This window comes from Orcinus orca, chromosome 20 (assembly GCF_937001465.1).
Source record: "Orcinus orca chromosome 20, mOrcOrc1.1, whole genome shotgun sequence".
NCBI lineage: Eukaryota > Metazoa > Chordata > Mammalia > Artiodactyla > Delphinidae > Orcinus > Orcinus orca.
Window position 1 is genome coordinate 41,149,165 of NC_064578.1, and position 27,394 is coordinate 41,176,558.

At 41.5% G+C, this 27,394-nt stretch overlaps 1 protein-coding gene and 1 long non-coding RNA gene across 3 annotated transcripts; one reads left to right on the forward strand and one right to left on the reverse strand.

Annotated features, from left to right (window-relative positions):
- Positions 1-1,020: 1,020 nt before the first annotated feature.
- LOC117198251 (uncharacterized) lies at positions 1,021-19,169 on the reverse strand. 2 transcript variants are annotated; one of them, XR_007474469.1, is made up of 5 exons: positions 19,035-19,169; positions 14,998-15,062; positions 7,926-13,711; positions 6,562-6,730; positions 1,021-2,882 (listed from the first exon to the last, which is right to left on the reverse strand). It is a non-coding gene; the product is annotated as an uncharacterized LOC117198251 (long non-coding RNA). The 2 variants fall into 2 exon arrangements; XR_004479334.2 differs by lacking the exon at positions 1,021-2,882 and having other exon boundaries at positions 4,091-6,730.
- Positions 19,170-19,278: 109 nt separating this feature from the next.
- On the forward strand, positions 19,279-26,102 carry PDCD5 (programmed cell death 5). The gene is made up of 6 exons (XM_004284130.4): positions 19,279-19,466; positions 20,384-20,421; positions 23,074-23,135; positions 24,585-24,676; positions 25,527-25,598; positions 25,908-26,102. The coding sequence occupies exons 1-6, from the start codon at positions 19,401-19,403 to the stop codon at positions 25,953-25,955; spliced, it is 378 nt and encodes a 125-aa protein (XP_004284178.1). The 5' UTR covers positions 19,279-19,400; the 3' UTR covers positions 25,956-26,102.
- The last annotated feature ends 1,292 nt before the right edge of the window (positions 26,103-27,394 follow it).

Below are 27,394 nucleotides of genomic sequence, written 5' to 3' on the forward strand. Positions count from 1 at the left end.
TGTGAGATATGGGAGAGAAGAACAGAACCTATGTCTGGTGAGCATAGACGGAAAGGATGGAACAAATCAATGTTATCAGTTGGTGAACATTTGGGTGGTTTTCAGAACTCACTTTTTAAAAACGTGCAGAGACTTGAACAGACACTTCATTGAAGAAAATATACAAATGGTCCATAAGCACAATAAAAGGTACTCAATATCGTTAGTCATTAGGGAAATTCAAATTAAAGTCACCATGTGATACCTCTAAGCATCTACTCAAATGGTTAAAATTTTAAAACACCAAGTGTTAGTGAGGCTATCAACCAAATGGAGCTGTCAACATGCCACTGGGGACCATTAGAGAAATGCAAATCAAAACTACAACGAGGTACCCCCTCACACCAGTCAGAATAGCGATTATTAAAAAGTCTACGAATAATAAATGCTGGAGAGGGTGTGGAGAAAAGGGAACCCTCCTACACTGTTGGTGGGAATGTAAGTTGGTACAGCCACTATGGAAAACAGTATGGAGGTTCCTTAACAAACTAAAAATAGAGCTACCATATGACCCAACAATCCCACTCCTGGGCATATACCTGGAGAAAACCATAATTCAAAAAGATACATGCACACCAGTGTTCATTGCAGTATTATTTCTAATAGCCATGGAAGCAACCTAAATGTCCATCAACAGATGAATGGATAAAGATGTGGTATATATACACAATGGAATATTACTCAGCCATAAAAAAGAATGAAATGCCTTTTGCAGCAACATGGATGAACCTAAAGATTACCATACTAAGTGAAGTAAGTCAGACAGAGAATGACAAATATCATATGATATTACTTATATGGGGAATCTAAAAAAAAGATACAAATGAAATTATTTTTAATATCTTTATTGAAGTATAATTGCTTTACAATGTTGTGTTAGTTTCTGCTGTACAACAAAGTGAAACAGCTATATGTATACACGTCCCCATATCCCCTCCCTCTTGAGCCTCCTTCCCAACCTCCCTATCCCACCCCCCTTAGGTTGCCACAAAGCACCGAGCTGATCTCCCTGTGCTATGCAGCAGCTTCCCACTAGCCATCCATTTTATATTTGGTAGTGTATATATGTCAGTGCTACACTCTCACTTCTTCCCAGCTTCCCCTCCCCTCCCCCGCAAGTGTCCTCAAGTCCGTTCTCTACAACTGCATCTTTATTCCTGCCCTGCCACTAGGTTCATCAGTACCATTTTTTTAGATTCCATATATGTGCGTTAGCATACAGTATTTGTTTTTCTCTTTCTGACTTACTTCACTCTGTATGACAGACTCTAAAGAAGGATGTCATACATCTTATTACATCTCATTACAAATAACTCAATTTTTTCCCTTTTTATGGCTGAGTAATATTCCATTGCATATATGTGCCACATCTTCTTTATCTATTCATCTGTTGATGGACATTTAGGTTGCTTCCATGTACTGCCTATTGTCAAATGAACGTATTTACAAAAGAGAAACAGACTCACAGACATAGAAAACAAATTTATGGTTACCAAACGGGAAAGTGGGGGAGGGATTAATTAGGAATTTGGGATTAACAGATACACACTACTATATATATTGAATAAAATAGATAAATAACAAGGAACTACTGTATAGCCCAGGGAACTATATTCAATAGCTTGTAATAACTTATAATGGAAAGGAATCTGAAAAAGAATATATATAAGTAAATCACTTTGCTGTACATCTGAAACATTGTAAATCAATTATACTTTAATAAAAAGAAGTGAGTAGTGTGTATAGCTGTTACACTACAACTAGCACAAAAAATGAAGACAATATTCTTCTGACATTCAAAACTATAATCTAACTCAGCAAAGAAGTTGTTTATGTCTTTAACAAACAAGTGATGTTCCAAAATATGTCTTGTTTCACTTTTGTCTTACTCCTTAAAGTAAATGAAACTAGCAACCGACAGGTCAGAACTACACTAGTTAATTGCAAACTTTGGTTGGCTACAGATACAAGACTCTGGAAAAATCAGTGAAAACATTTTGTGATAATCAGTTGACTGTATGGGATTTACGATAAAAAAATACATTTTATTATTACTTATAAATTAGTAATAAACATCCTTTATATCAGCAAAATTCATAATACTTTTAAAATAATACTTTTAATATGTTAAGTTATTAATATGCTAAATAAATAGATGTTAAATATATAACTTTTTCCAGAGAGCCTGCTGTTAAATATTTACCAGTATACTACTGGGCACAAGGGAATACTTTGGATGATGGAAATTATCTATATATTGATTGGAGATATGGTTTCATGGTGTACACATTTGTCAAAACTCATTAAACCATATACTTAAAATGTGTGCATTTTATGGTATGCAAATTGTACCTCAATAAATTTGATTTTTAGAAAAACAATATAAAATTGAAGACTTTGACTGATAAGCTAATGAAGGCCTCAGTGAATTCCATAGTGGCTGGGCCTTGAAGAAACATTTGGGGGTCATAGCACAGTTTGTTCAGTTTTTTTTAACTTTAAGCCCAGAGAACACAAAAGTCAAGAACGTCCTCTGACCACCCCCGCCAGTCCCACGGCCTGCACACAGCTGCAACCCCGGGTCCTCCATCCTGAGCCAGTACACCTTTCTCTGTCATCCTCTGAAAATATCCAAGAACTCACTCGTCTATTAAAATAACGCCTGAGATGAACTGCTCTGCAGTAATTATCAGCCAAGAGTAAAGGAAATGTGTTCTGCACTTTTCAAAGCCTCTTTTATCTGAGTCTTTGATGAATTCCCCAGGAGTAGCCCTTCAGTCCCAGCCCTTTGCACAGGAGGTGAGCAGGAATGACCCCATTCACATGGAGGCACATGTCGGCCACTGCACAGAGAGGAAAGCCAAGTCCAGAAGTTAGGAGGGAAAAATCATAGATCAGGATGCTCTGTCTTCACGAAGCTAAATGTTCACAGTGTTTGGAAACAGCCTGTCAGCCCACTGAAACTTTCATTTTTCGTCCAGATAGATATTGCAGTCCCATAATCCTCTGTCATACATGTATGTATGTATATGATCACATACATATATACATAAACATATATGCTATATATCATATATGCAAGCTTTTATACCAAGATAAATTATTGTTGTAAAAAAAAGACAAATTGATTTTTGCCTATTTGTGAATTAAAATCCTAGCATCAGTCTTCTCTTCAGCAGCCCTCGTGGAATAACTTGCTGTTTAATATCAGTTAATCCATCAGCAGGTATACACAGAATAGTGACTACACGTTTATGACGGCTTCCTGGAAAGATGGGCATTTATTGCTTTGTGTCTCTTTAATTGACCTGGGTAATCCCAGCTCACTGTTTCCATCATATTCCTCTTCTAGACCCAGCAGAGGAAGTATGTGCCTTGAAATCATCACTTTATTGCTATTAATACATACTAGCCAGGACTATTTTGTTTGATATATTTTAATAACCAGTTGATCTTTGGATTTCACTCTGAAATGATTCTATCACAAAGAGAATCTTTTTTTTTAATTAATTAATTCATTTTTGTCTGCGTTGGGTCTTCGTTGCTGCGCGCGTGCTTCCTCTAGTTGCGGCAAGCGGGGGCTACTCTTCCGTTGTGGTGCGCGGGCTTCTCATTGCGGTGGCTTCTCGTTGCAGAGCACAGGCTCTAGGCACGTGGGCTCAGTAGTTGTGGCGCACAGGCTTAGTTGTTCCGCGGCATGTGGGATCTTCCCGGACCGGGGCTCAAACCCCTGTCCCCTGCATTGGCAGACGGATTCTTAACCACTGCACCACCAGGGAAGTCCACAAAGAGAATCTTTACATGTTTAATTAATAATAACTTAATTAATAAAGCTTATATTAATTGTAAACTTTGGTGATTTTACAAGAGTAGTTAATTGTAGTTAATGCACAATTATTTAAGGAATAAGGGATCAATTTCTCACGAATGAAATCATGTTGACACAACCCCAGGAGGAAACAGATGTGAGCGAGTCACAGAGAAGACAGTTCAGCCCCAGAAGTTACCCTGCTCTGTAGCATCCCACAGGAGAGACGTAGGGCCCCTGGCACAGAGTTTTGCTGCTCCTTACTATTCAAAATCAGTCCTTGGACATACCCGGCAGTCCAGTGGTTAAGACTCCAAGCTCCCAATGCAGGGGGCCCGGGTTTGATCCATGGTTGGGAAACTAGAACCTGCATTCATGCCTCAACTAAGAGTACGCATGCCTCAACTAAGAGTACGCATGCCACAACTAAAGATCCCGCATGCCGCAACTAAGAGCTGGCATGGCCAAATAAATAAATAAATAATTTTTAAAAAAAGATGAAGAAAAGCAAAATGAGGACTGAATGTCCCCCAGAGCCTGGGTAGATGCAGCAGAGTGAAAGTCCCTCCCCCAAAGAACAACACACAGGAAGTTCTAGAGAGAAAAATCACTGTGACTGAGGAAAGGGAGCCCCTAACCCTGCTCCCCTGCATTCTCAGCAAACTCCCCAAACCCCGCTGATGTGTCTGCACCTGAAGGAAGCAGACTGAGGAGAAATGAGGCTGAGGGGCTTTGGGGTAAGTGCACAGTAAGGCTGCCCTTTGGCAGAAGCTCCCACCAGGTCGGGGAGGGGCTGGCTGAGTGTCTTTTCTTTCTTCTCTTGAGAAAGGTTCAAGGGAGTCTTCTGGGCCTCCTATGGAACCGGTGCATTAGTTTGCTAGGGCTGCTGCAACAAGAGTACAGAAATTTATCCTCTCACAGTTCTGAAAGCTAGAAGTCTGAATTCAAGGTGTCAACAGGGTTGGTTTCTTCTGTGGCCTCTCTCCTCGGCTTGTAGGTGGTCATCGTCTCCGAGCGTCTCCACGTGGTCTCCCTCTGTGTGTATCTGTGTCCTAATCTCTTCTTACAAGGACATCATTCATATTGGATTGGGGCCCATCCTAATGACCTCATTCAACCTTAATCACCTCTTTAAAGGCCCCATCTCCAAATATAGTCACATTCTGAGGCACTGGGAGTTAGGATTTCAATATAGGAATTTCTAGAGGACACAACTCAGCTCATAACAGCCAGGAATATTCTGTGGAAGCTATGGAGGCAAGGGTGGGTCCTGGAAGGCTGACCAAGAGCAGCCCCAGGACAGAGGGACTGACGAACTCTGTGCTCCTGAGGACAGGCACTGCATCTTACCTGCCTTTATTTCCCAAATGCCGAGCACTAGGCTTGGCACTTAGTAGGGTTTCCAAAACAATGCTTTTTGAATGAGGGGATGAATGAATGAATGAATGAATGAGCATGTTACTAGAAAAGGTATTCCCGTTCTCTGCACCTTTTTTACAAACAGGTGAGAATCTTTCTGGCTTTATTTAAGGACAGGTAAGGGCCCTCTTAATTTCCTCTGAGGTTGGTTCTCTTTGGACCAGACAGGTGAGGGCTAGGATCAAACTTCATCTTGGCCCCCAACCATTCAGCATCCATCCTCTCTGCACCAAGTCCTCTCCACTCCCCGCCCCCCTCCCTCCCCTCAAGGAGCAGGGCTCAGAATTCAGAGAGCTCCAAAGACCCAAGGCCATGTACACAGCCTAGGAGGAAAACATGTATCAGCACAAAGCTACAGAGAAAACAATGCAATGTCAGGATTAATACACTTGAGGAGACATAATACATCAACTAGTTTCCATGCCCATATTGTCATTTATTATTTATTTATACATTATCATGATGTGGGATAGGGGTGCATTTCCATTTTTTTGACATTTTTTGTGTAGGGGATCCAAAAGAAGAAGGCTCTGGGGCCTGGGAAGCTCTTAGACTGGCCCTGTGCCTGTTAGCTTTCCAGCTAGGAGAAGGAGGTCCTAGTCAGGGTAGCATGGTGGTACCCTCGCCCTGTGGCATGGAGATCATCCTCAGAAAGAAGCTGGCCACAGAAGCTTGAGTGGAACTGCTTCTGAAGTCAAAGACTCCATGACGGGTTTTAGGTGAAAAACTGTTTTCTAAATGTTTCCTGTTGGCCCCCCTTTCCCACCAGGCACAGATGACAGCTGTCATCATAAAGGATACAGGACCTGAGGGTTTTTTTTCCACCTAAGAGTGGTTTCAGAACTTGGTCAGTTGCTTTGGGAGGGAAATGAGGCAAAAGGCGAACATGTTTCTTTCTCCCAGAAAGAGCACAGTGTGAGGAACAATGATGGTGTGGCTTAGCTCCAAGAGTAACCCTTGTGGGTCCTGACATCTGACATTGTGCCTTTAACAGTGAGCTGGAAAGGATTTTGAAAAAATGCCATTCTGTGCACTGTGGGCAACTGCATGTACAGTAGGTCTGCTCTGCGCAGAGAAGCATCAATATCTATTACTTAGAAACAGATGAGAAGGCGAATCGGCAGCTGCTAGACCATCAGATGAACTGCGCTCTGTTGTGTTTCAAGCCTAACTTTCCTTCTGCCTCTTACATCCCGTAATTGTCAGTGAGCTCCGTGGTACCCTTCCATGACATAACTGATCAACTGCAGGATCATGGCTAATAAACTGATATAAAAGAGCTTATTAAGACATACCTTTAAGTGTGAGATAATATGTGATTCAACACGCGGCACAAACAGCTCAGAAGCCCAAGCTCACCGCCAAGCTTACTGTGGCTTTCTCCCAGGGAATCACGGCATATGGTACCATAATAGAGCAGGAATTTACAGCAACGGAGATGTATGAGGGAGATTAAAGCTTCATCTGTAAGGACATATTGCGTGGCAAAAAACACCGTTATTGTATTTCCTGCTTTGTATTCTAATGAGAAACTTAATCCCTTTCGGTAGAGTGTGGGCTCCCTCTGCTGCTGGCAGGACATATCAGGACTCTATGCACTAAGGGATCCCTGGGCACCTGAGCAGAGCAGGTGGCCTGTCCTGGGAGGAGAAAGATGGGGCTGAACATTCAGAGGGACAGACTTGTTCTGTAGGCTCTGCCTCTGTGTGACACTGGGACTATCTGTGCCCCTACTGCAAGTGATGGAAAACACAACGATGACCTGTCCACATCACCTGTGTCCATCCTGAAACAGGTCACAGAAGTGATGCTGAGAGGCAGCCCTCCCCGCTGAGTGGCGACCCTCCCCTCTCTCCCTCTCCTTTCCCTTCTCCTTCTTCTTTTCTCTCTCTCTCTCTCTCTCTCTCTCTTTACCTTCCACACAGCCACTGCCAGAAGCTCCTCCAGTTCTGTTTCAGACCCCTCCCAACAGTTTTGCTACTGCTCTGGGTTCTGCCTCGTCCTAGCACGGCCAGCACCTGACTCATGTGGTACCGAGGAGACTGCATCACCCAGAAGGTTTAACACCTTCCACCCATCAGTAAGCAACTCGTCTCAAGACACCTGGTCACACCCCACTCTCAGCCTCCCACCACCGGTCCAACTTCAAGAGTTGCTTCGTCTCGGCAACAGGATGTTTTAATGTAGTATCCACCCCAAGAGCAGAAACATTTTAGTGCCATAACTTTGATGTGTCCCTTTTGGCCAAATCTAAATAAATAAATAGACCATTAAACTCCAGCTGTTTCTGCTACCAAGATAGGTATGGGAAGAGGATACGGCTTGGGGGTGGGGTGGGTCATACACCATACTCTTTGAAACTAGGACCACACTTGCTCCTCTCAGAACCATCAACCATCCTAAGCAAAGCAGCTCATTCTCCGATAATCTGGTTATTCGCGTGGTATCTCAAATTCTCTGATTTCTCTCTTTAAGTTCTAACGGCCATACTACTGTACTTTCAGTTAGTCAATAGAGGTGCACGTCTGTGTGTCTGCAGACTTCCTGGTGATACTAGCGGTCTTTTACCAGGTACACATTAGCTACTGGGTGAGAGGGGTGCGGGTATACTGCTAGTTCTCTGGGTTACATATGCTGATATATGATCACCTATTCTCACCTGCAGCCTGCAGAGAAAAATGTTCAATTACATTTCAGATGGCGTCCTCGGGCATAACACATTTATATTTCATATCGCTAATTTCAACACTCATAGCATTTATTCATTTGTTCATTTAACTCAGAAGCCTCCGCAGTCATCCAGATGAGAGGAGCTTGCCTGGCCAAGGCAGGTGGTAGAAGAGGAGGCGGGGAGGAGCCGGGCCCTGGAGAGGTTTTGAAGACAGACAACAGGATACTCGGGTGAGTTGGATGTGGGGTGAGACAGAAAGAGGGGGGTCAAGGTGACTCCAAGATCTCTGGTGCGCAGTTACGAGGGTGCCTGTTTTTCAATCTGGTTGCAAGGTGGTGCTATTTACTGAGATGGCAAACAGTGGAGGGAGACAGGTTCTGAAGGAGAGGTCAGGATTTGTTCGGGGCATGATGCATTTCAGATGCCTGGTCGACATCCTTGTGACGATGTGGGGTGGGCGGGTGGATGTCCTGCGTTGGGTTCCAAGGGAGGGTGGGCTGGAGACAGAACCTGAAATTCACCAGTGGATAGATGGCACTGGATGAGATTGCCAGGGGGTGAGTATAAAAAGCCTGGGGCAGAGTCCTGGGGTAACTTGCAGATAAAGTCAGGAGGAGGGGCAAGCCCCATCCTACAAAGGAAAAGCGAGAGGAAAACTAGGAGATCATGGGGCAAGTATCTCAAGGAGGAGCGAGAGAGCAACATTGCTGCTGATGGATTGAAATTATCTCAGTAACCCTGAACAAGGCAGCTTCAGAAAATCCTAATTGGAACGGTTCAAGAGAAAGTGAGCCATGAAGAAGTGGAGATAGCAAACAGAAACTACTTTTTTCAGTTTTGCTATAAAGGAGAGGAGAAAAATAGGGCTATGGTAGAAGGTAAATTTTATATTATGTATATTTTATCACAATTAAAAACATGTTTATTTTTAACTGTGATAAAATATACATAATATAAAATTTACCATCTTAACCATTTTTAAACGTCCAGTTCAGCCATGTTAAGCACATTCACATTGTCGTGCAACCAATCTCCAGAATTTATCTTGCCAAACTTGAACCCTGTACCCATTGCATAACTCTCCATTCCCTTCTCCTCCCAGACCCTGGAAACCACCATCCTACCTTCTGTCTCTATGAATTTGACTACTCTGGTATATTAATCTGCTAAGGTTGCCATAACAAATTACCACAGGCTGGGTGGCTTAAAATACAGAAATTTATTTTTTCACAGTCCTGAAGCCTACAAGTCCAAGATCAAGTACTGACAGTTTCGGTTTCTCCTGAGATCTCTCTCCTTGGCTTGGAGATGGCCATCTTCTCACTGTGTCCTCACATGGCCTTTTCTCTGTGTGCATGCATCCCTGGTCTCTTCTTATAAAGACACTAGCGATATTGGGCCCCACCCATAATCACCTCTTTAAAGAACCTGTCTCCAAATGCAGCCACATTGGGAGTTAGGGCGTCAACATATGAATTTAGGGTGGACACAATTCAGTCCACAGCATCTAAGTGCTTCATATAAGTAAAATCATACAGTACATGACTTTTTGTAACTGGCCTATTTCACTTAGCATAACAACTTCAAGGTTCATCCATGTTGTAGTACCTGTTCCAATTTCCTTCCTTTTCAAGGCTGAGTATATTCCGTTGTATGTCTATACCACATTTTGTTTATCCATTCATTCATCAATGGGTGAATGGGTTGCTTCCACCTTATGGCTATTGTGAATAATGATGCTATGAACATGGGTGTGCAAATATCTCTTCAAGACCCTGATTTCAATTCCTTTGAGTATATACCCAAAAATGTATTACTAGATCATATGGTAATTCTATGTTTAATTTTTTGAGGAACCAACATACTACTTTCCATAGCAACTGCACCATTTTACATTCCCAGCAACAGTGAACAAAGGTTCCAATTTTTCCACAATCTCCTCAACACTTGCTATTTTCTGTGTTTTTGATAGTAGTCATCCCAATGGTTGTGAGGTGGTATCTCACTGTGGTTTTGTTTTTTTTAATTGAAGTATAGTTGATTTACAATGTTGCATTAGTTTCAGGTGTACATCAAAGTGATATGTATATATATTATATATATATGATATATACACATACTTTTTCAGATCCTTTTCCATTATAGGTTATTATAAGATATTGAATATAGTTCCCTGTCACTGTGGTTTTGACTTGCATTTCCTAGTAACTAGTGATGTTGAGCACCTTTTCATGTGCTTGTTGACCATTTGTATATCTTCTTTGCAGAAATGTCTATTCAAGTCCTTTGCCCATTTTGAATTGGGTTGTTTGTTTCATTGTTGAATTGTAGGAGTTCTCTATATTCTAGACATCAACCCCTTATCAGATATATCATTTGCAAATATTTTCTCTCATTCTGTAGGTTGCCTTTTCATTGTGTTGATAGTGTCCTGAAAGTTTTAATTTTGATGAAGTCCAATATATCTATTTTTACTTTTGTTGCCTATGCTTTTGGTGTCATATCCAGGAAATCATCACCAAATTCAATATCACTTTTAAAAAATTAAAAATTAAAAAAAATTTTAAAATTATAAAAAGCACTTTGAGATCCTAAGAGAGTACAGAAGACACGTGGCAATGGAACAAGAATTTAAAAGTCCCATTAGGGGACTTCCCTGGTGGCGCAGTGGTTAAGAATCTGCCTGCCAATGCAGGGGACGTGGGTTCGAGCCCTGGTCCGGGAAGATCCCACATGCTGTGGAGCCACTAAGCCTGTGCACCACAACTACTGAGCCCAAGTGCCACAACTACTGAAGCCCACGTGCCGAGCCGGTGCTCTGCAACAAGAGAAGCCACTGCTATGAGAAGGTCACGCACTGCAACGAAGAGTAGCCCCCGCTCACCACAACTAGAGAAAGCCGTGAGCAGCAATGAAGACCCAACACAGCCAAAAATAAATACATTAATTAATTAATTTTAAAATAAATAAATAAAATAAAAGTCCTATTAATTGAGACAAAGGTTATTTAAACAAAATAGAAAATGCATATATACTATGAACTCTTACAAGGTAAATATGAGTGCAAAACTGTTATAAAAACAAGGAGAAATCTACAGAAACACAATAGTATGGTAAGAACTTTAAATAATTCTTTAGTCTTTGATAGATCTGGTATATAAAAAAATTAACAGGTATATAGAAGATATAAATAGCTTCATGTTGTGTATGTGTCAAACTTGTCTACAACCAACAAAGGGTACACCTTTCCCAATCCCATAAAGCATTTTAAAAAATCAGTCACAAATAATGCAATGAAAAAATCTCAGGAATTTTATACAAGCCTACATTCTCTGATTCCAGTGCAATTTTTTTTTAATTCAAGTGTTAAAAGTTTTTAGAATTCAAACACTTGAAATTTTACAATCTTCTGGTGGTTCATTGTACTGTTCAACAGACATTTCCAGCTTTCCATTTTCTAGGCACAGGGTAGGATTGTACTTCTTCACCCCCTTTGATGTTAAGAATAGTCAAATGATTTTCTTTGGCCAATGAAATATGAAGAGAAATGATGGGTATCATTTCTGGGTGGAAACTTAAAGGGACAGTGCAAGATTCACTAGGTTATCTCTGCCATGGCAACTGGCAACAGCAAGATGGCAGCTGCTCTGTTAGCCTGGGTCTCAGAGTGGGGAGACCTGGAGCAAAGCCACCAGCCAACCTCGGTGAGCAAGAAATAAACTTTTGCTATTTTAAGCCATTAATATTTTGAGAGTTTTGTTATACAGCATAGCCTAGCCCATCCTGACTGATACAAGCCTCCTAAATAACTTCTCAGCTAAAAAGATCAAAACTGCAAGTTGGAGACAAGAAAATAAGTGCTATTTTCAAAATGATGGGCTGGCCACTCAGTTTTTCTCTTCTTCCCCCTAAGACCCTACAAAAATGATAGTAAAGGACTAAAATGGGAATAAATCCACAATGACAAAGAGAACAGGAAGTTGTCCATCAGTGGAAGAAAGTTTTAAAAAAAATTGTGAGACTGTGTCAAGCTGATACAGAAGTAATGACAGATGACACACCGCAGAGGAGGTTGCCGATCTTCCCTACAGAATTCCAGAGAGGCATAAGACAGAGTACGCAAGTGAGACCGGGCCAAAAACACTGGGATTACTCCAAAGGCTCTGTCTTAAACAGTCCAGTCCTTAGCTCCTCCCCTCGTTCAGAATGCAGGGCCTCCAAAGATCAACTCTCCAAGTGAAACACCTGAGAGTTCTTCCATTAAATAACAAAGAAGAAAAGGGAGGAGGAGGAAGAGGAGGAGAAAGAAGGAAGAAGGAAGGAGAGAAGGAAGGGAGGGAGGGAGGGAGGGAGGAAGAAGGAGGGAAGGGAGGGAAAGAAAGAGAGACAGAAATTTGTATTCATTTGCTAAGGGCTGCCTTAAAAAAGTACCACAAACAGGAAAAAAACAACCTCAAAGGAAAGAAAACTAATTCAGGAAATAGAAGAGAATTAATAAATTTTTCTAATTATAATCATAACTATATTCAGGAAGTTATTGCATTCAAAATCATAAACAAGATACTAAGTAAACAGGACAATCAGAGAACAAGAAAGGGCTCTTACAGAATGAAAATATCATGCTGAAATAAATTGAAGGCCCAGAAGATAAAACAGAAAAAATCTTCCAGAAAGCAGAGCAAAAAGACCATGAGATGGGAGACATGAAAGAAATGAGACTCAGAAGACCTTTCCGGGAGGCCCAGTTTTACAGGCATTCCAGATAAAGAAAGATAGAAATCAGAGGGGAAACATTATCAAATGAGCAATACAACAATATCTCCAAAAGGTTAAAGTTACACGTTTTCAGATTGAAAGTACCTACAGAGCAAACAGCACAAGGTCTTTTAAAAGACCCACATGTCTGCAAAATTTTAGAACACTGGGAAAAAAAGAAAATACTCTAAAAGCTTCCGCAAGGAAAAAAATACCACTTATGAAGGAACAAAATTCAGATTTTTTATCACCAACACCAAATGTTAGAAAACAGATGATATACCTTCAAAGAGATTGACTACTAAACACAACTGAATCATGGATTGACAAGAAAACAAACAGCTGTGGAGAAGTTTATTTGAACAATTAGAGAGAGACAAAAGTGGGTTGTATATCAGTTAGATGATATTATTTTATTTACATTACTTTATTGAGTGCAATAACTGTAGTGTAGTTATGCATGAGAATGTCTTTGTTCTTAGGATATATATACTTGGGGTGAAGTGACATGATATCTGAAAGTTACATTAAATGGTTCAGAAAAACTGTGCATGTGTATGTGCATTTGTGTGTGTGTGTGTGTATGCATGCACACCACATGTGTGTAGACAGAAAGATATACCAAATATGGCAAAATCTTAATGATTAGTGGATCTATGTGAAGGACATATAGGTGTTCTTTTCACTATTCCTTCCATTTTTTTATAGATTTGATATTTTTCAAAATGAAAAGTAAGGAATTTAAGAAATACAACTGATACATAACAAAGCTGTAAGGGAAAATAGCAAATAATTTTTAAATTTCTTAATTTAAAATAATTCAGAGGGAAAATTCTTTTTTCTAGAAGTTTGTAATTAACCAAAGAATTAAAGTATAAGATTAAATATTCAGACATGCAAGAACATAGAAATTTTACCTACTAGCTCTTTTTCTTAGAAAACTACTTGAAGATGTGCTTCAAAAAGATGAGGGGTTAAACCAGGAAAGAAAACAGGGAGTCCAAAAAACAGGATACAACCTAAAACAGCAACAAAGGGAAATCCAGAATGACAGGAATGCAACAGGCCTAGAGAGGAACCTGTCCAGATTAAAGAGAGAGGAGGAAGACAGGTATCTGATAAGAAAAGTGGAGCTGTCAGAATACATGATATGATGGAGAGTTTAGAAATGTTCAGTTTTCTTTGATAAAGAAAAACAAGGCACCCCAATTTCATTGCAGCATTATACGCAAGAGCCAGGTCATGGAAACAACCTGAGTGTCCATCAATGGATGAATGGATAAAGAAAATGAGGCATATGTATACAACAGAGTATCAGGCAGCCATAAAAAAGAAGGAAATCCTGCCATTTGCGACAACATGGATGGACCTAGAGGGTATTATGCTCCGCGAAGTAAGTCAGACAGGGAACGACAAATACCATATGATTCCACTTATATGTGGAATCTAAAACAAAACAAGTGAACTGAAAAGCAGTTATAGATAAAACCGAAACAGAGTCACAGATACAGAGAACAAACAAGTGGTTGCCAGAGGAGAGCTGCGGTGGAGAGAGGAGTGAAATGGGTTGAGGGAGATCAAGAGGTACAAACTTCCAGGTACAAAATAAATGAGTCACAGGACAAAATGTACTGCATAGGGCATATCGTCCATAATAATGTAATATCTTTGTATGGTAGCAGACGGTAACTAGACTTATCATGGTGATCATTTTGTAACGTATAGAAATGTTGAATCTGCACCAGGCACTAACATAGTGCTGTGGGTCAATTATACTTCAAATAAACAAACTCGCAGAAAAAGAGATCAGATTTGTGGTTACCAGAGGCAGGGGGAAGGGGTTTGAGGGGAGGAGGAATTGGATGAAGGTGGTCAGAAGTTAGAGACTGCCAGTTATAAGGTAAAGAAGTCCTAGGGATGTAATGTACAACATGATTCATATAATTATATTATACTTTGCTTTATGTTACGTATGTAAATCGTTAAGAGAGTAAATCCTGAGTTCTCATCACAAGGAAAAAATATATTTTCTTTTACTCCTTTTTCTTTTTTTTTGTATCTATAGGAGATGATGGATGTTCACTAAACTTACTGTGGTAATCATTTCACGATATATCTAAGTCAAATCATTATGCTGTTCACCTTAAACTTATACAGGGCTGTAGGTCAATTATATCTCAATGAAAAGGAAGGAAAAAAAGACTGAATTATGATTACAGATTGGAATATGAATAAGATGTAGCACAGATAATAAGAAGCACAGATAATAGAAGCTGAGAATGTAGAAAAAAGGATGCAAACTTACTGGAAGGTTAGAGATGCTGGCATCTTCATCTTTTAAAGCTGGGAGTCAAGAGACACTGTCTATACCTGATGGAATAAGAAAGAGAAGGTGTAAGTGTGTTGCTTAAACAATAGACAACTTTGGAACTGAAAATAGTAATATGTGTATTAGGAAACTAAGGAAGAAAAGTAGGAGTTGTGGAGTGTGTCAAATCCCTATCCATCAGGGGATTAGAAAATATCTAAACTATATAAATGAAGACATCATAGCATAGGTATGTTATTTAAATACATAGCTTCTTGGGGCTTCCCTGGTGGCACAGAGGTTTAGAATCCACCTGCCAATGCAGGGGACACGAGTTCAAGCCCTGGTCTGGGAAGATCCCACATGCTACGGAGCAAATAAGCCACCCGTGTGCCACAACTACTGAGCCCACATGCCACAACTACTGAAGCCTGCGCGCCTAGAGCCCGTGCTCCTCAACAAGAGAAGCCACCACAATGAGAAGCCTGCGCACCGCAATGAAGAGTAGCCCCTGCTCGACGCAACTAGAGAAAGCCCGTGCGCAGCAACAAAGACCCAACGCAGCCAAAAATAAATAAATAAACATTTTAAAAATAAATAAATAGCCTCTTAACTCATTTCCTGATGCTGCATTTGCCTTCTCCTCACACACGCAGTTTACAGTCCAGCCTCAATGGCTCTCTTGTAGTTCCTTAAACATTTCAGGCAGGCTCCTACTTCAGGGTCCTTCCGTTCCTTCTGCCTGGAATTCTCTTCCATATGATGTCTCTGTGACTCTCTGTCTCTCCTCCTTCAGGTCTTTTTTCAAAAGTCACCATCTCAGTGAACACTTCCCTGATCCACCGCTCTCTATCCCCACTACCTGACTTTTTTTCCTCTGTAGAACTTGACTTATCACATCTAATATACATATTCTGTCCTTTATTTCTATACTTATACTATATCTCCACTCCACCAGTACTATGTAGGGGGGGATGCAGTGATGCTTCCCTGTTTTTATTCACCTCTATATACACTGGTACCTAAAACGGTTGCTTAGGCACATAGAAGGCAGGCGCCCAATATATAGTTAATAAAAGACTAAATGAAGGAATAACTACAGAGCAAGCTGGAGGTAAAGTTTTACCTTTGGGAACTAAGACTGGTTGGGTAGGAGTGGGCCAGGAATAGCTGCTTTTCCTCACGTACAACTGACTTTTTTTAACCATATTATTTTGACCAGGGTTTAAAGAAATTATTATTACCTTTACAAAATAGGAAAATGTTTTAAGACATTGTGAAAGAGAAAAAATAAGACAATTGAAAACACTATACACACACACACACCTGTACTCACAAGTAAATTCATTCGTTAAATATTTTCATTATTAAACAAGAAAGAATAAAAACAAGCAAATAGAATATTCATCTGAAGGAACCAGAAAGAAATTAACAGTGGAAATATGAAAAGGAGGTAAAAATAAATAAAGAAGAAAGTAATCAGTACTGATAAATTTCAGTTCCTTGGGGAAAAAAGAAAAACAGCAACATATTAAAATAGCTGGAAAGCATAATCAAGAAACACAAAGAAACAATAGCCCAAATAAACAATCAAGTCAACAATCCCTAAAAGGGATATGACCACAGATACAGATGTGATAGCCAGATGTTTCTAAAATGTGAAACCCTGAATGAAATGAATGGTTCTCTAGCAATTAAAATTATCTTGAGAAGAAACAGAAAACCTGAACAGGCTGATGAAGAAACCCAAATGGTCTGACAGAGAGTCCTTTTATATCTGCCCTAAAATAGTCACACAACTACATAAAGAATTTAACTTTGTTTTGTGACTTATTTTTTAAACCTTTAAATATTTAATCTATTGGGAATGTATTTTTTATTTAAGGGATGAGGTGAAAAGCCCCATCTCTGCTTATCTGGTTTCCTTCCCTCTTCATGGGTGTGTGCCACTCAGGCATCATCAGCCCAGGTAGGGCTGCATCTTCCCCTGTGAGTGGAAGTCACAGGACCCATCACATGGCCCATTGTACAGCCTGTCCACAAAGGGTCTCAAAACGTGACACCCGGAAATAGAAGTCGACTCCAGACTGCCATTTTTATCATCTCTCCCCGCAAAATCTTGCCTGTTTACATATTAGAGAAAAAGCATCCTTAACGTTTAAGAATGTTAAATTCAAAACACATGGATTCTCTATACCCAAGAATTGAAAGAGATATTTATACATCAATATTCATAGCAGCATTATTCAGGAGAGCCAAAAAGAGAAAACAAGCCGGGGCTGCCCTGGTGGCGCAGTGGTTAACAAACTGCCCGCCAATGCAGGGGACACGGGTTCGAGCCCTGGCCTGGGAAGATCCCACATGCGGTGGAGCAACTAAGCCCGTGTGCCACAACTACTGAGCCTGCGCTCTAGATCCCGCGAGCCACAACTACTGAGCCTGTGTGCCACAACTATTGAAGCCCGCGCACCTAGAGCCTGTGCTCTGTGACAAGAGAAGCCACCGCAATGCAAAGCCCACACACTGCAGTGAAGAGTAGTCCCTGCACCCCACAACTAGAGAAAGCCCGCACGCAGCAATAAAGACCCAAAGCAGCCAAAAAAAAAATAAAAAAATAAAAATAAATTAATATTTTTTTAAAAAAGAGGAAACAACCCAAGTGATGAATGGATAAACAAAATGTGGTTATATATATTATATATTATATATATATTATATATATGTATATGAGAGAGAAATGTTATTAAATAGGAAAGAAATTCTGACACACGCAACAGTATGTGAGACAGGCTGGGACCTGGGACCCTTTGCTGCAGTGCTTGCACCAGGACAAACCTCTCCTCGAGCAACAAAATACAAAGAAGCTATAGGGACTAAAAATAACTGTGCACATGTGCATTTGGGGCAAATTCTACAAAGAGACCAAAAAACCCAACTGCCACTTCTGAAGAGCTGGGTGCAAAAACAGGGTGTCGGGAGCATAAGCAGGGTGCTGTGCATGCCTCCTGCAGTCAACACCACCAAAGGGGTGGGCAAAACACCTAAGCCTCCCCTCTGGCCCGACCCCTGGACACACCCCTACCCTCACCCCATATTAGGAACAAGCTCATCAGCCCCAGGGAGTGAACAAGGGAACCTGTTACTTGTTCTTGCTCCCGGCTGCTGCAGCAGGGGCCCCAATAAAGCCTTGCCTGAATTTCTTGTCTAGCCTCTGATCAATTTCTATTGATTGGGGAAGGCCAAGAACCCTGGTCGGTGTCACACGGATGAATCTTGAAGACATTATGCTAAATGAAGTAGGCTAGTCACAAAAGGACAAACGTTGTATGATTCCACTTGTATAGGTACCTATAACAGGCAAATTCAGAGACACAAAGAATGGTTCAAGGGCTGGGGGGAAGGGGGGATAAGGCACAGTTTTAGTTTTACAAGATGAAAAGAGTCCTAGAGATTGCACAAGGTGAACGCATTTAAAACTACTTAACTGTGAACTTAAAATGGTTAAAGTGGTAAATTTTATATTTTGTCACAACTGAAAAGTCAGCACATGCATGACACAGGGTTAGGGAGCTGACATTCCGGCCAACACACACCACCAGGGAATTCACCCCAGGACAGCGTGTGTGTGTGTGTGTGTGTGTGTGTGTGTGTGCGCGCGCGCGCGCGCGCCCCAGAACAGCGTGTGTGTGTGTGTGTGTGTAGTGTCCCGGAGTTCACACCACATCCCACAGCCCCCAAGCCAACCTCTGAGGAAAGGCCCATCTGATTCCGACTCTCAGCCTCCAAGTTTGTTTTAACTTGGCTTCGTAACGGCAGGATGACCAGAGTCTCTATTTGCTCCAGCCCCACCCCCAACCCACTTTAAGGGTACAATTTAATATTTCTGAACAAATTTTAAAATTGTGCAACTATCACCACCATCCAGTTTTAGAACATTTCCATCACTCCGCTTAGCGTTTCTAAGCGCCCGGATCCTCATCTGTAAATGAAGACAACATGAGCCCAGCACATTACAGGCCACCAACAAATTTTACCTAGCATTATACTTGTTGAGGATGGCCTGTTTCCAGGTTACTATCTTTTCCCACACGCAGCCAGATCTTTGCCCGGCTGGCGGCCGCGCGCGCAGAGCACAGATTTGCAGCGGGGAGGTGGAACCGAAGTCCGGAAGGCTCCGCGCGGCTGTTCTTCCCCGCAAGCCGCGGCCAGCGATCGCGGAATCGGGCCTCTCCCCGCACCCTGGCTGGGGCGCGCGGCCCGGCTCCGGGCTGGATTGGTGATGCCTGGGAGCTGCGGGCGCCTGCGCAGTGGGGGGGGTGGCGCGCGCGCTGAGGGGCTGCTAGCGGTCTCTCGAGTGGGCTAGAGCGTGGCCGTGGCTGCTCGCTCCGGACGGCCGCACCATGGCGGAGGAGGAGCTCGAGGCGCTGAGGAAGCACAGGTTGGCCGAGCTACAGGCCAAGCACGGGGTGAGCGCGCCCACCCCCCCGCCAGGCCCGTCCCCTGAGGGGCGCCGCCTTCACCCGAGGTGGAAGGCGCGGCCCCGGGCGGAGGCTCCAGGCGCCGACGCCCCAGCTCTCCCCGCGGCCGAGGACCCCGCCTCCGGCGCCGGTGGCCTCCTGGTCGCTTCTGAGCAGGCTTGGCCCCTCTCCCCAGTGCGCGGGGTCTCGGGCGGCCAGCGGACCATATGCTGCCCTGGGCGGGTCGGGCGCGGGCCTCGCCCGGGCAGGGGCTGGTTCTCGTCCGGGCAGGCATTGGTCCCAAACAGAATTCTCAGCCCCTCGGGTCTCTCGGTGCCTTTAGCTCGTGGATCTAGCCTGCTTCGACTAGCATTCCTGCCGAATGTTTTCTAGAATTTAATTGTTCCGACCCAAGGGTCTGCTGTGTGCCAGGTGCTGAGGGTACAGCGGGGAACATCGCCTGATGGAGTTGACAGTCCCGGGGACGGCCGGGCACTAAACTAATCCCGTAGCTAAAACGCCCAAGTAAGGGCTCTACTGCAAAGAGGAAGGGAGTAATGTGTTAGGGGTGGAGTGGGATGGTCTGGAAGGAAGGGCTGTTTGAATCTTCAGCGTTCCCAATACCGAAGCACATTTTCTTTTACAGAAATTATTCTTACCACGTAAAACACGGTTTCGTAGAGCAAGGACTCTTCTCTCTAATGGTTGTTTGTATTCTAAAACATTCTCTTAGATTGTGATGTTAGAAGCTTATCAAAACGTGGTAGTAAGTGGAAACTATCAGTTTGACTTTTGTGAGGCCCGGCTTTGAATTATTTGGTAAGCCGTCTCTACCACTGCAGGAGCCTGTTAGGTATCAGAAAGAAAATAGGAGTTCCTGTTTTTTTCCTCTGTGAAATTACTAAAAGATAAAATTGTTTTTTCAGGACCCTGGCGATGTAGCACAACAGGAAGCGAAGCAAAGGTACGGGCTGGAACTCTGAACTGTTTTTTGTTTTTAATGTAGTGGCTCTTTTTTTTTTTAATTAAGGAGTACTTGACATACAACGTAAGTTTCAGGTGTACAGCATAATTATTCCATATTTGTACATATTGTGAAATGATCCCTACAATAGGTCTAGTTAACATCCATGACCACACGTACTTGCAAACTTCTTTTCTCGTGATGAGAACTTTTAAGATCTACTCTGTTGGCAACTTTCAGACATGCAATATAGTAGTATTAACTGTAGTCACCATGCTGGACATTCATCCCCATGACTTATGTATAACTGGAAGTTTATACTTTTCTGATAATCTGCACTTGGCCCACCTCCCAACACTGATCTCTTGGTCTGTTCTCTGTGTCTGTGGGAACTCTGAACTTTTTGAAGGATGGTTTCACCAAATTTTTTTAATTTTATTTTAGTCACCTTAATAGGTGTGTGACTCTTAAAGATCTTCCTGGCATAGTGATTTTTCCAAAAATCATCATCACTGTTATTATGTTTGTTAAATAAACATGTATGGAATCCCACATTACTTATTACTTTGTATTGCAATTACTGATAGATGTTTCTCTGCTAAACTGTGATTACCTTAAAACCAACATAATCATAAGACTACCTCACAGGTATGTGGTGAGGATTGCAGGGGTACAGTGCTTCACATTTAGTAAGTGCTCAGTAGTATTAATTATCATTCTATTCTCAATGGTATTTTATCCCAGAATATCACAGAGCACCTCACACTTGGCAGGTTTATTGAATGAATGCCTAGTTACCCCATCACGCTACCTTTTTTTAATAACAGATTTAAAAAAAACCCACATAAGATAAAATTTACCATCTTAACTCTTTTTAAGAGTATGATTCAGTCATATGAACTATATTCTCATTGTTGTGCAGTAAATCTCTAGAACTTTTTCATCTTGCAAATCTGAAACTATGCCTATTAAACTCCCCATGCCCCCCCGCCCCCCGCCCCATACCTCCCAGGGCTACCTTTTAACTCATTCGTTCATCCAGCGAATACTGAGCACCTGCTCTCGGTCAGGCACTGTGTTGTGTCTACAGAGATAGGCAAGGTGGAGAAGGTTCCTGCCCTTGCGTAGCTTACATTAGAGGGAGAAGACAGCTGGTAAGCACCTGGGATAGTGCTAAGAAGAAAATAAAACTACTGTGTGAATTTCACTGATTATAAGAAGTGCATTTTTTTCACATTCTAACATATCTGACATTCGAATGTCTCATAGTTGATTGCTCTTGTCCTGGATTCTTCCAAAGAGGATTTACTTTTTATTCTGCCATCACGTGGGTCATTTCTAACCTGAGACCTCTTAAAATTCACTGCTTGAGGGCTTCCCTGATGGCGCAGTGGTTGAGAGTCCGCCTGCCGATGCAGGGGACACGGGTTCTTGCCCCGGTCCGGGAGGATCCCACATGCCGCGGAGCGGCTGGGTCCGTGAGCTATGGCCGCTGAGCCTGCGCGTCCGAAGCCTGTGCTCCGCAACGGGAGAGGCCGCAACGGTGAGAGGCCCGCGTACAGCAAAAAAAAAAAAAAAAAAAAATTCACTGCTTGAGGTTCCCCCTTTCTCCACACTGGTGCTGTGAATTCAAACAGCAAACCTGCAAGACTACAGCTTGAAGTTCAAATTCTCAGAGACACTTTTTTCTTCACTCAGGGCCAAGGTCATTGCACGCACACTTCCTTGCTGTTCCTTTCTGCATAGCGGGTTTATTTCTTGTTTACCGTGTATTGAGGATGTTGCTCTGGGATGATACCCCAGCTATGAGTGAGGGTCTCCTATTAGACACCTCATCTAGGGTGTTTTTCATTCTTGGAGATACAGAATACTATGGTGTGTTTTCTACTCTGGCCTCTTAGATTTAGTGAAATGTAGTAATAGTTCGTGGCAGGGTTGCAGTACTCAGGAGTGATAAGGAAATGGCCTGTGGAAGTGGGCTTCAGTCTGTGTTCCGTGAACCCCAGAGCTCCTCAGATGGGGGCAGTTAGTAGGCACAGCCAGCCCGAGCTCCCCTTCGAATTCAGCCAAAGAATCTCTGCTTTTGTCTGTGTTACATATTAAGTTCCTTGAAGGGCTTCATTTGAAAAACAATTTCTGCTTAAAGTTTGAAACCACTATCCTGTGAACTTGAAATAGTTCCTACTTGGATAGGTAGGAAGATGCAAGGATAGAAGCAGAGTTATAATTTAACTCCCCTCCCAACCCAAAAACTAGAACTGAGAGTCTGGAAATATGGGATCTTGTCCTACCTTGGCCACAAGTTACCTGTGTCTCCTTAACATTTCCTCCATGGACCTCAGCTTCTTTATCTCTAAGAAAATTACCGGGATTAATCACTTGGTCCTTGTAATTGCCTGAAATCTCACTATAAATTTCTAGCACCTCTCACTAGGTACTTAATAAATGTTTATAATCGTGGTTGAACTGAAACTCCACTCTGATTAGGAAAATGTGAAGTTTTACCTTTCAACCTCACAAAATATAAAGATACACACTCACAAAATATAATGCTGGCCTTTGAGTGTACGAGTGGATTCGTTACATTTCTCTGTGTTCAACAGGAATGCTGACAGCTTAGTTCTAATTTTGCTTGACCTGTTTTTGTTGTAGGGAAGCAGAAATGAGGAACAGTATCTTAGCCCAAGTTCTGGATCAGTCAGCCCGGGCCCGATGTAAGCATCTTCAGTTTTCTTTATTTCCATAAAATTGGCTTGAGTTATTTGAATGGGGAGATATATATGAAATTGTTGCTATCTCTAGATTAAATATTTGTTTAACCTTAAAACGTGAGATACAGATTATTTGTAAGAAATGTTAAGTTTATAAACCTAAAGAAATGTACTTAAATCATTATTAGAAGTACCAGCTCCATTCTCTCCTACCAATGAGATGATCTCCAAGTGCATACAGTCGGCCCTCTGTATCCGTGGAGTCAGAATCCACAGATACAGACGGCTGATAGTACTACACCATTTCATGTAAGGGCTTGAGCATCCTCGGATTTTGGCATCCTCAGGGGGTCCTTGCAGGTACAAAGGGATGACTGTATTGGGTAAAATTTATAGGAAACAACTCTTAAATCGAGTCAGTCACAAAATGTTGCTGTTAGATGACACGGGTGACTGGGGCTCTGGTTTATTGTACAGGCAGACCTTGGGGGTATTGCAGCTTTGGTTCCTGACCACCACAGTAGAGCGAGTCACACAAATTTTTTAGTTTCCCAACACATATAAAAGTTAAGTTTATACTATACTGTAGTCTATTAAGTGTGCAATAGCCTTATGTCTAAAAAAAACAGTGTGCATACTTTAATTTAAAAATACCTTATTGCAAAAAAAAACCTTATTGCTAAAAAATGTTAATCATCATCTGAGCCTTCAGCAAGTCACGATCTTTTTGCAATAACATCAAAAATCACTGATCACAGATCACCATAACATATATAAGAATAATAATAGTTCAGAAATATTGTGAGAATTACCAAAATGTGACACAAAGACATGAAGTGAGCAAATGCTATTGGAAAAATGATGCCAATAGACGTGCTCCAAGCTGGGTTGCCACAAACCTTCATTTGTGAAAAACACAGTATCTGTGAAGCTCAATAAAATGAGATATGCCTGCATTCTCCATTTTAGTGTATGTTTTTTTCATAATAAAATTTTTCATAAAAACCATGTAGAAAAACATATTAAATGATCCATCAGAATGAACCAGTATCTTCTGTATTGTAACTTGAAGCCCAGCTTAGAAGAGGCAGGCCTAGATGAATCACTATGATTATATATGTGTAGTAGTATATAAATTGCTTTTCAGAGGGCAATAGTGCTTTTTCTTCTTTAAGCATGGAGCTTAGAATCTGAGGACCCAAGTTTAATCTTGGCTCTGCCACGACCTCTGTGTGGTCTTGACTGAGACTGACACAGCTGAACTCAAGTTTTCCTCGTTTTTAAGAGGAGTAACGATAGCATCTGCCTTATCTACCTTGCTAGTCTCAAGACATGAATAAATCTGAAGGGCTTTGGAAATGTCAGTGCTTAGTTTCAAGGTATAATATAAGTGCATTTAGTTCTGACTTCTTTGTGTATGTGTGTATATAGATTTTTTTTTTTCCTTTTTAGTAAGTAACTTAGCACTTGTAAAGCCTGAGAAAACTAAAGCAGTAGAGAATTACCTTATACAGATGGCACGGTATGGACAACTAAGTGGGAAGGTAAGCTTGGACTGCCTTGAGGCAGTTTTAAACTGTTGTTACCTACTTTATCAAAACATTTTCAGAAGGTCAGTTTTATCTCTTTCTGGTTGCAGAATTCTTGTTGAAGCAATTTTTAAAGGAGAGAATAGTTGTATCTACCATCCTTCCTAAAAGATAACTCATTGTTTAGTTAGTTCTAAGTGCTTCTACACTGGAAACAAGGTTTGTCAGTAATACTAATTAAAACAGGTAAAGTTACGCTTGTTTTGCAAATGAAGAGGTGCTAAAATTCCTGGTTATTATGTGTGTTGCTGTAATGCCATGATGGGTATATTCTGCACCCCTGACCTTGCTTCAAGACCCAGATGAGCCCCACCTGCACTGGGAAGCCCTCTGCCGCCACCACAGCCTACAGGGGTCAGCCCGCCCTGAACCCCTTACACTGAGAATGTGTGTGGAAGAGACAATGACTGCTTCACCTTTTTTGAGTGACTCATCTCCTGCTTTTAAGCTTCTCAAGGTTTCAGGGGCAGAGATGGTGTATCTCTGTCCCTGACACTTAACACAGTGGTGTAGGTGGTTGTCATTGTCTGCCAGTGGTGATGAAGGTGTTCTTAAGTACCTGTTAATTTTGTATTTTTCGAGGAAGCTAACTGATGGATACTTTTCCTCCCTCAAATGAAGACTAGCAGAGCAGATTTTATGTGGAACTTAAACCAAGAGTTATAGCCAGTGGCTTCAGCCCGCTGTCCCACTCTCCTTGCCTCTTGACCTCTACCCCGCACCCCGGAAGGACTAAAACCATGCAGTCTGCTGAAGTCAATTCTTTGTTTTAAAAAAATACTGTTTTTCTCTATGGTTATCCTAGGTATCAGAACAAGGTTTAATAGAAATCCTCGAAAAAGTAAGCCAACAAACAGAAAAGAAAACAACAGTTAAAGTAAGTTTCCCCAAATGCATACGGCAAAAGAAAGATTGATATTTTAAATAAGGGTTGCATCTGCATGTACTGTATCAAACATGTTTCAGCCCATAGACATTTTCGTTTTATAACACAGGGAAGTTTGGGGAGAAAGGCTGCATATATTGAGGGCCTAATTTTCAAGGCTCTTCTATTGTTTTGAAACACTAAGTTGTTTTAAAGACAGACAGAAATGTCTCCCTGTAGTAGGTAGAAATTTGTGTTCTCAGAAAATCTGAGTTATGCTTTGTGAAACATGTTATGATACTCATTTAATTTTCCCCCCAGTTCAGCAGAAGAAAAGTAATGGACTCTGATGAAGATGACGATTATTGAATTTAAGACGTCTAGAGACTGGAACTTAATGGAGCAGTTCTAGGACAGATAAAACACTTGGCTGAAGTTCAGATCTCGTTGGGATGTTTACTTTGTTTACTGTCTATATGCCTTTTAAAAATAAACTTGTTATGCAAAATAAAACAATTTGGACAGACTTGTTTTAAAACCATAGCAGAATGAACAGAAGACCTGCATTTTCAATTTTTTCCTTTCCTATCAAAAGCTTTTGAACATGTGTAGCAGCATGAATATATCCTTTGTAATTGTGACATTAGTGTTAGGTGGGAAAGTGGCCTTAGCAGAAATAGAAGCTGCTCAATCATCTTCAGTAAAAAGAAGATAGCAGTGTCCAGTAACATCGTGGGATTTAAGACTCATGGATTAAGCTGAGTCAACTTTAATATTTCCAAGACATAGGTTCTGAAAGCAGGTAAGCTATTTTTCTTCCTGAAGATAGTACTTACATTTAATGTGGGAAAATTCCTAGCTTCGGTTTCATTTATAATATGCTTTTCAAAGGCATTGAGACTAAATTATCTAACAAATATGACCCGTATCCAAACAACCTCTGTAACTAGAGGATACATCCATTGGAAAAAAATTACCAAAATAACTGAGACATGCTGGTAATATACTTCAACATTAGTAAACATGTTTGTAAGAGAAATGATTTATAATGATTCAGATCCAGTTGAGACAGTTTAGTGGTTAAACATCTTGGTAGAAATGTTCTGGGTCTTCACTGATAAGGTTGCCGGTAACTTAAATGTCATCCCTTGGGACTTCCCTGGTGGCGCAGTGGTTACGACTCCGTGCTCCCAATGCAGGGGGCCCGGGTTCAATCCCTGATCAGGAAACTAGGTCCCACATGCATGCTGCAACTAAGAGTTCGCCTGCCACAACTAAGGAGCCCGCCTGCTGCAACTAAGACCCAGCACAACCAAATAAATATATTTTTTAAAAATGTCATCTCTTATATTGTGCTTTACTCCCACCAGGTTATGAAAAACTGCTCATAAATTTAAATCGTAAACTTAACTCTAGGAAGTTCCCTGGCGGTCCAGTGCTTAGGACTCGGCACTTTCACTGCGGTGGCCCGGGTTCAATCCCTGGTCAGGGAACTAAGATCCCGCAAGCCGCACAGCACAGCCAAAAATAAATAAATAAACTGAACTCTCAAGTGAGCTGTTTGGTGTACCTTGTAGATAGATGTCTTAGTCCTGGGAGGCCTAGCCCTGGAGGAAGTTCATAACATTTAATGAGATGAATAGGATTAGTAGCAGGAAAGTGATGGGAAATGTGGTTTACAATCCCAATCTCTGCTTTAGCTAGCACACTGCTGATACATGTTGAAACTGTATTTGAGATTTTACTATGTTTGAGACTTGAAATTTGTAACCATAGATGCTGAAGAAAGTCAGTGTTAGAATAAAGTG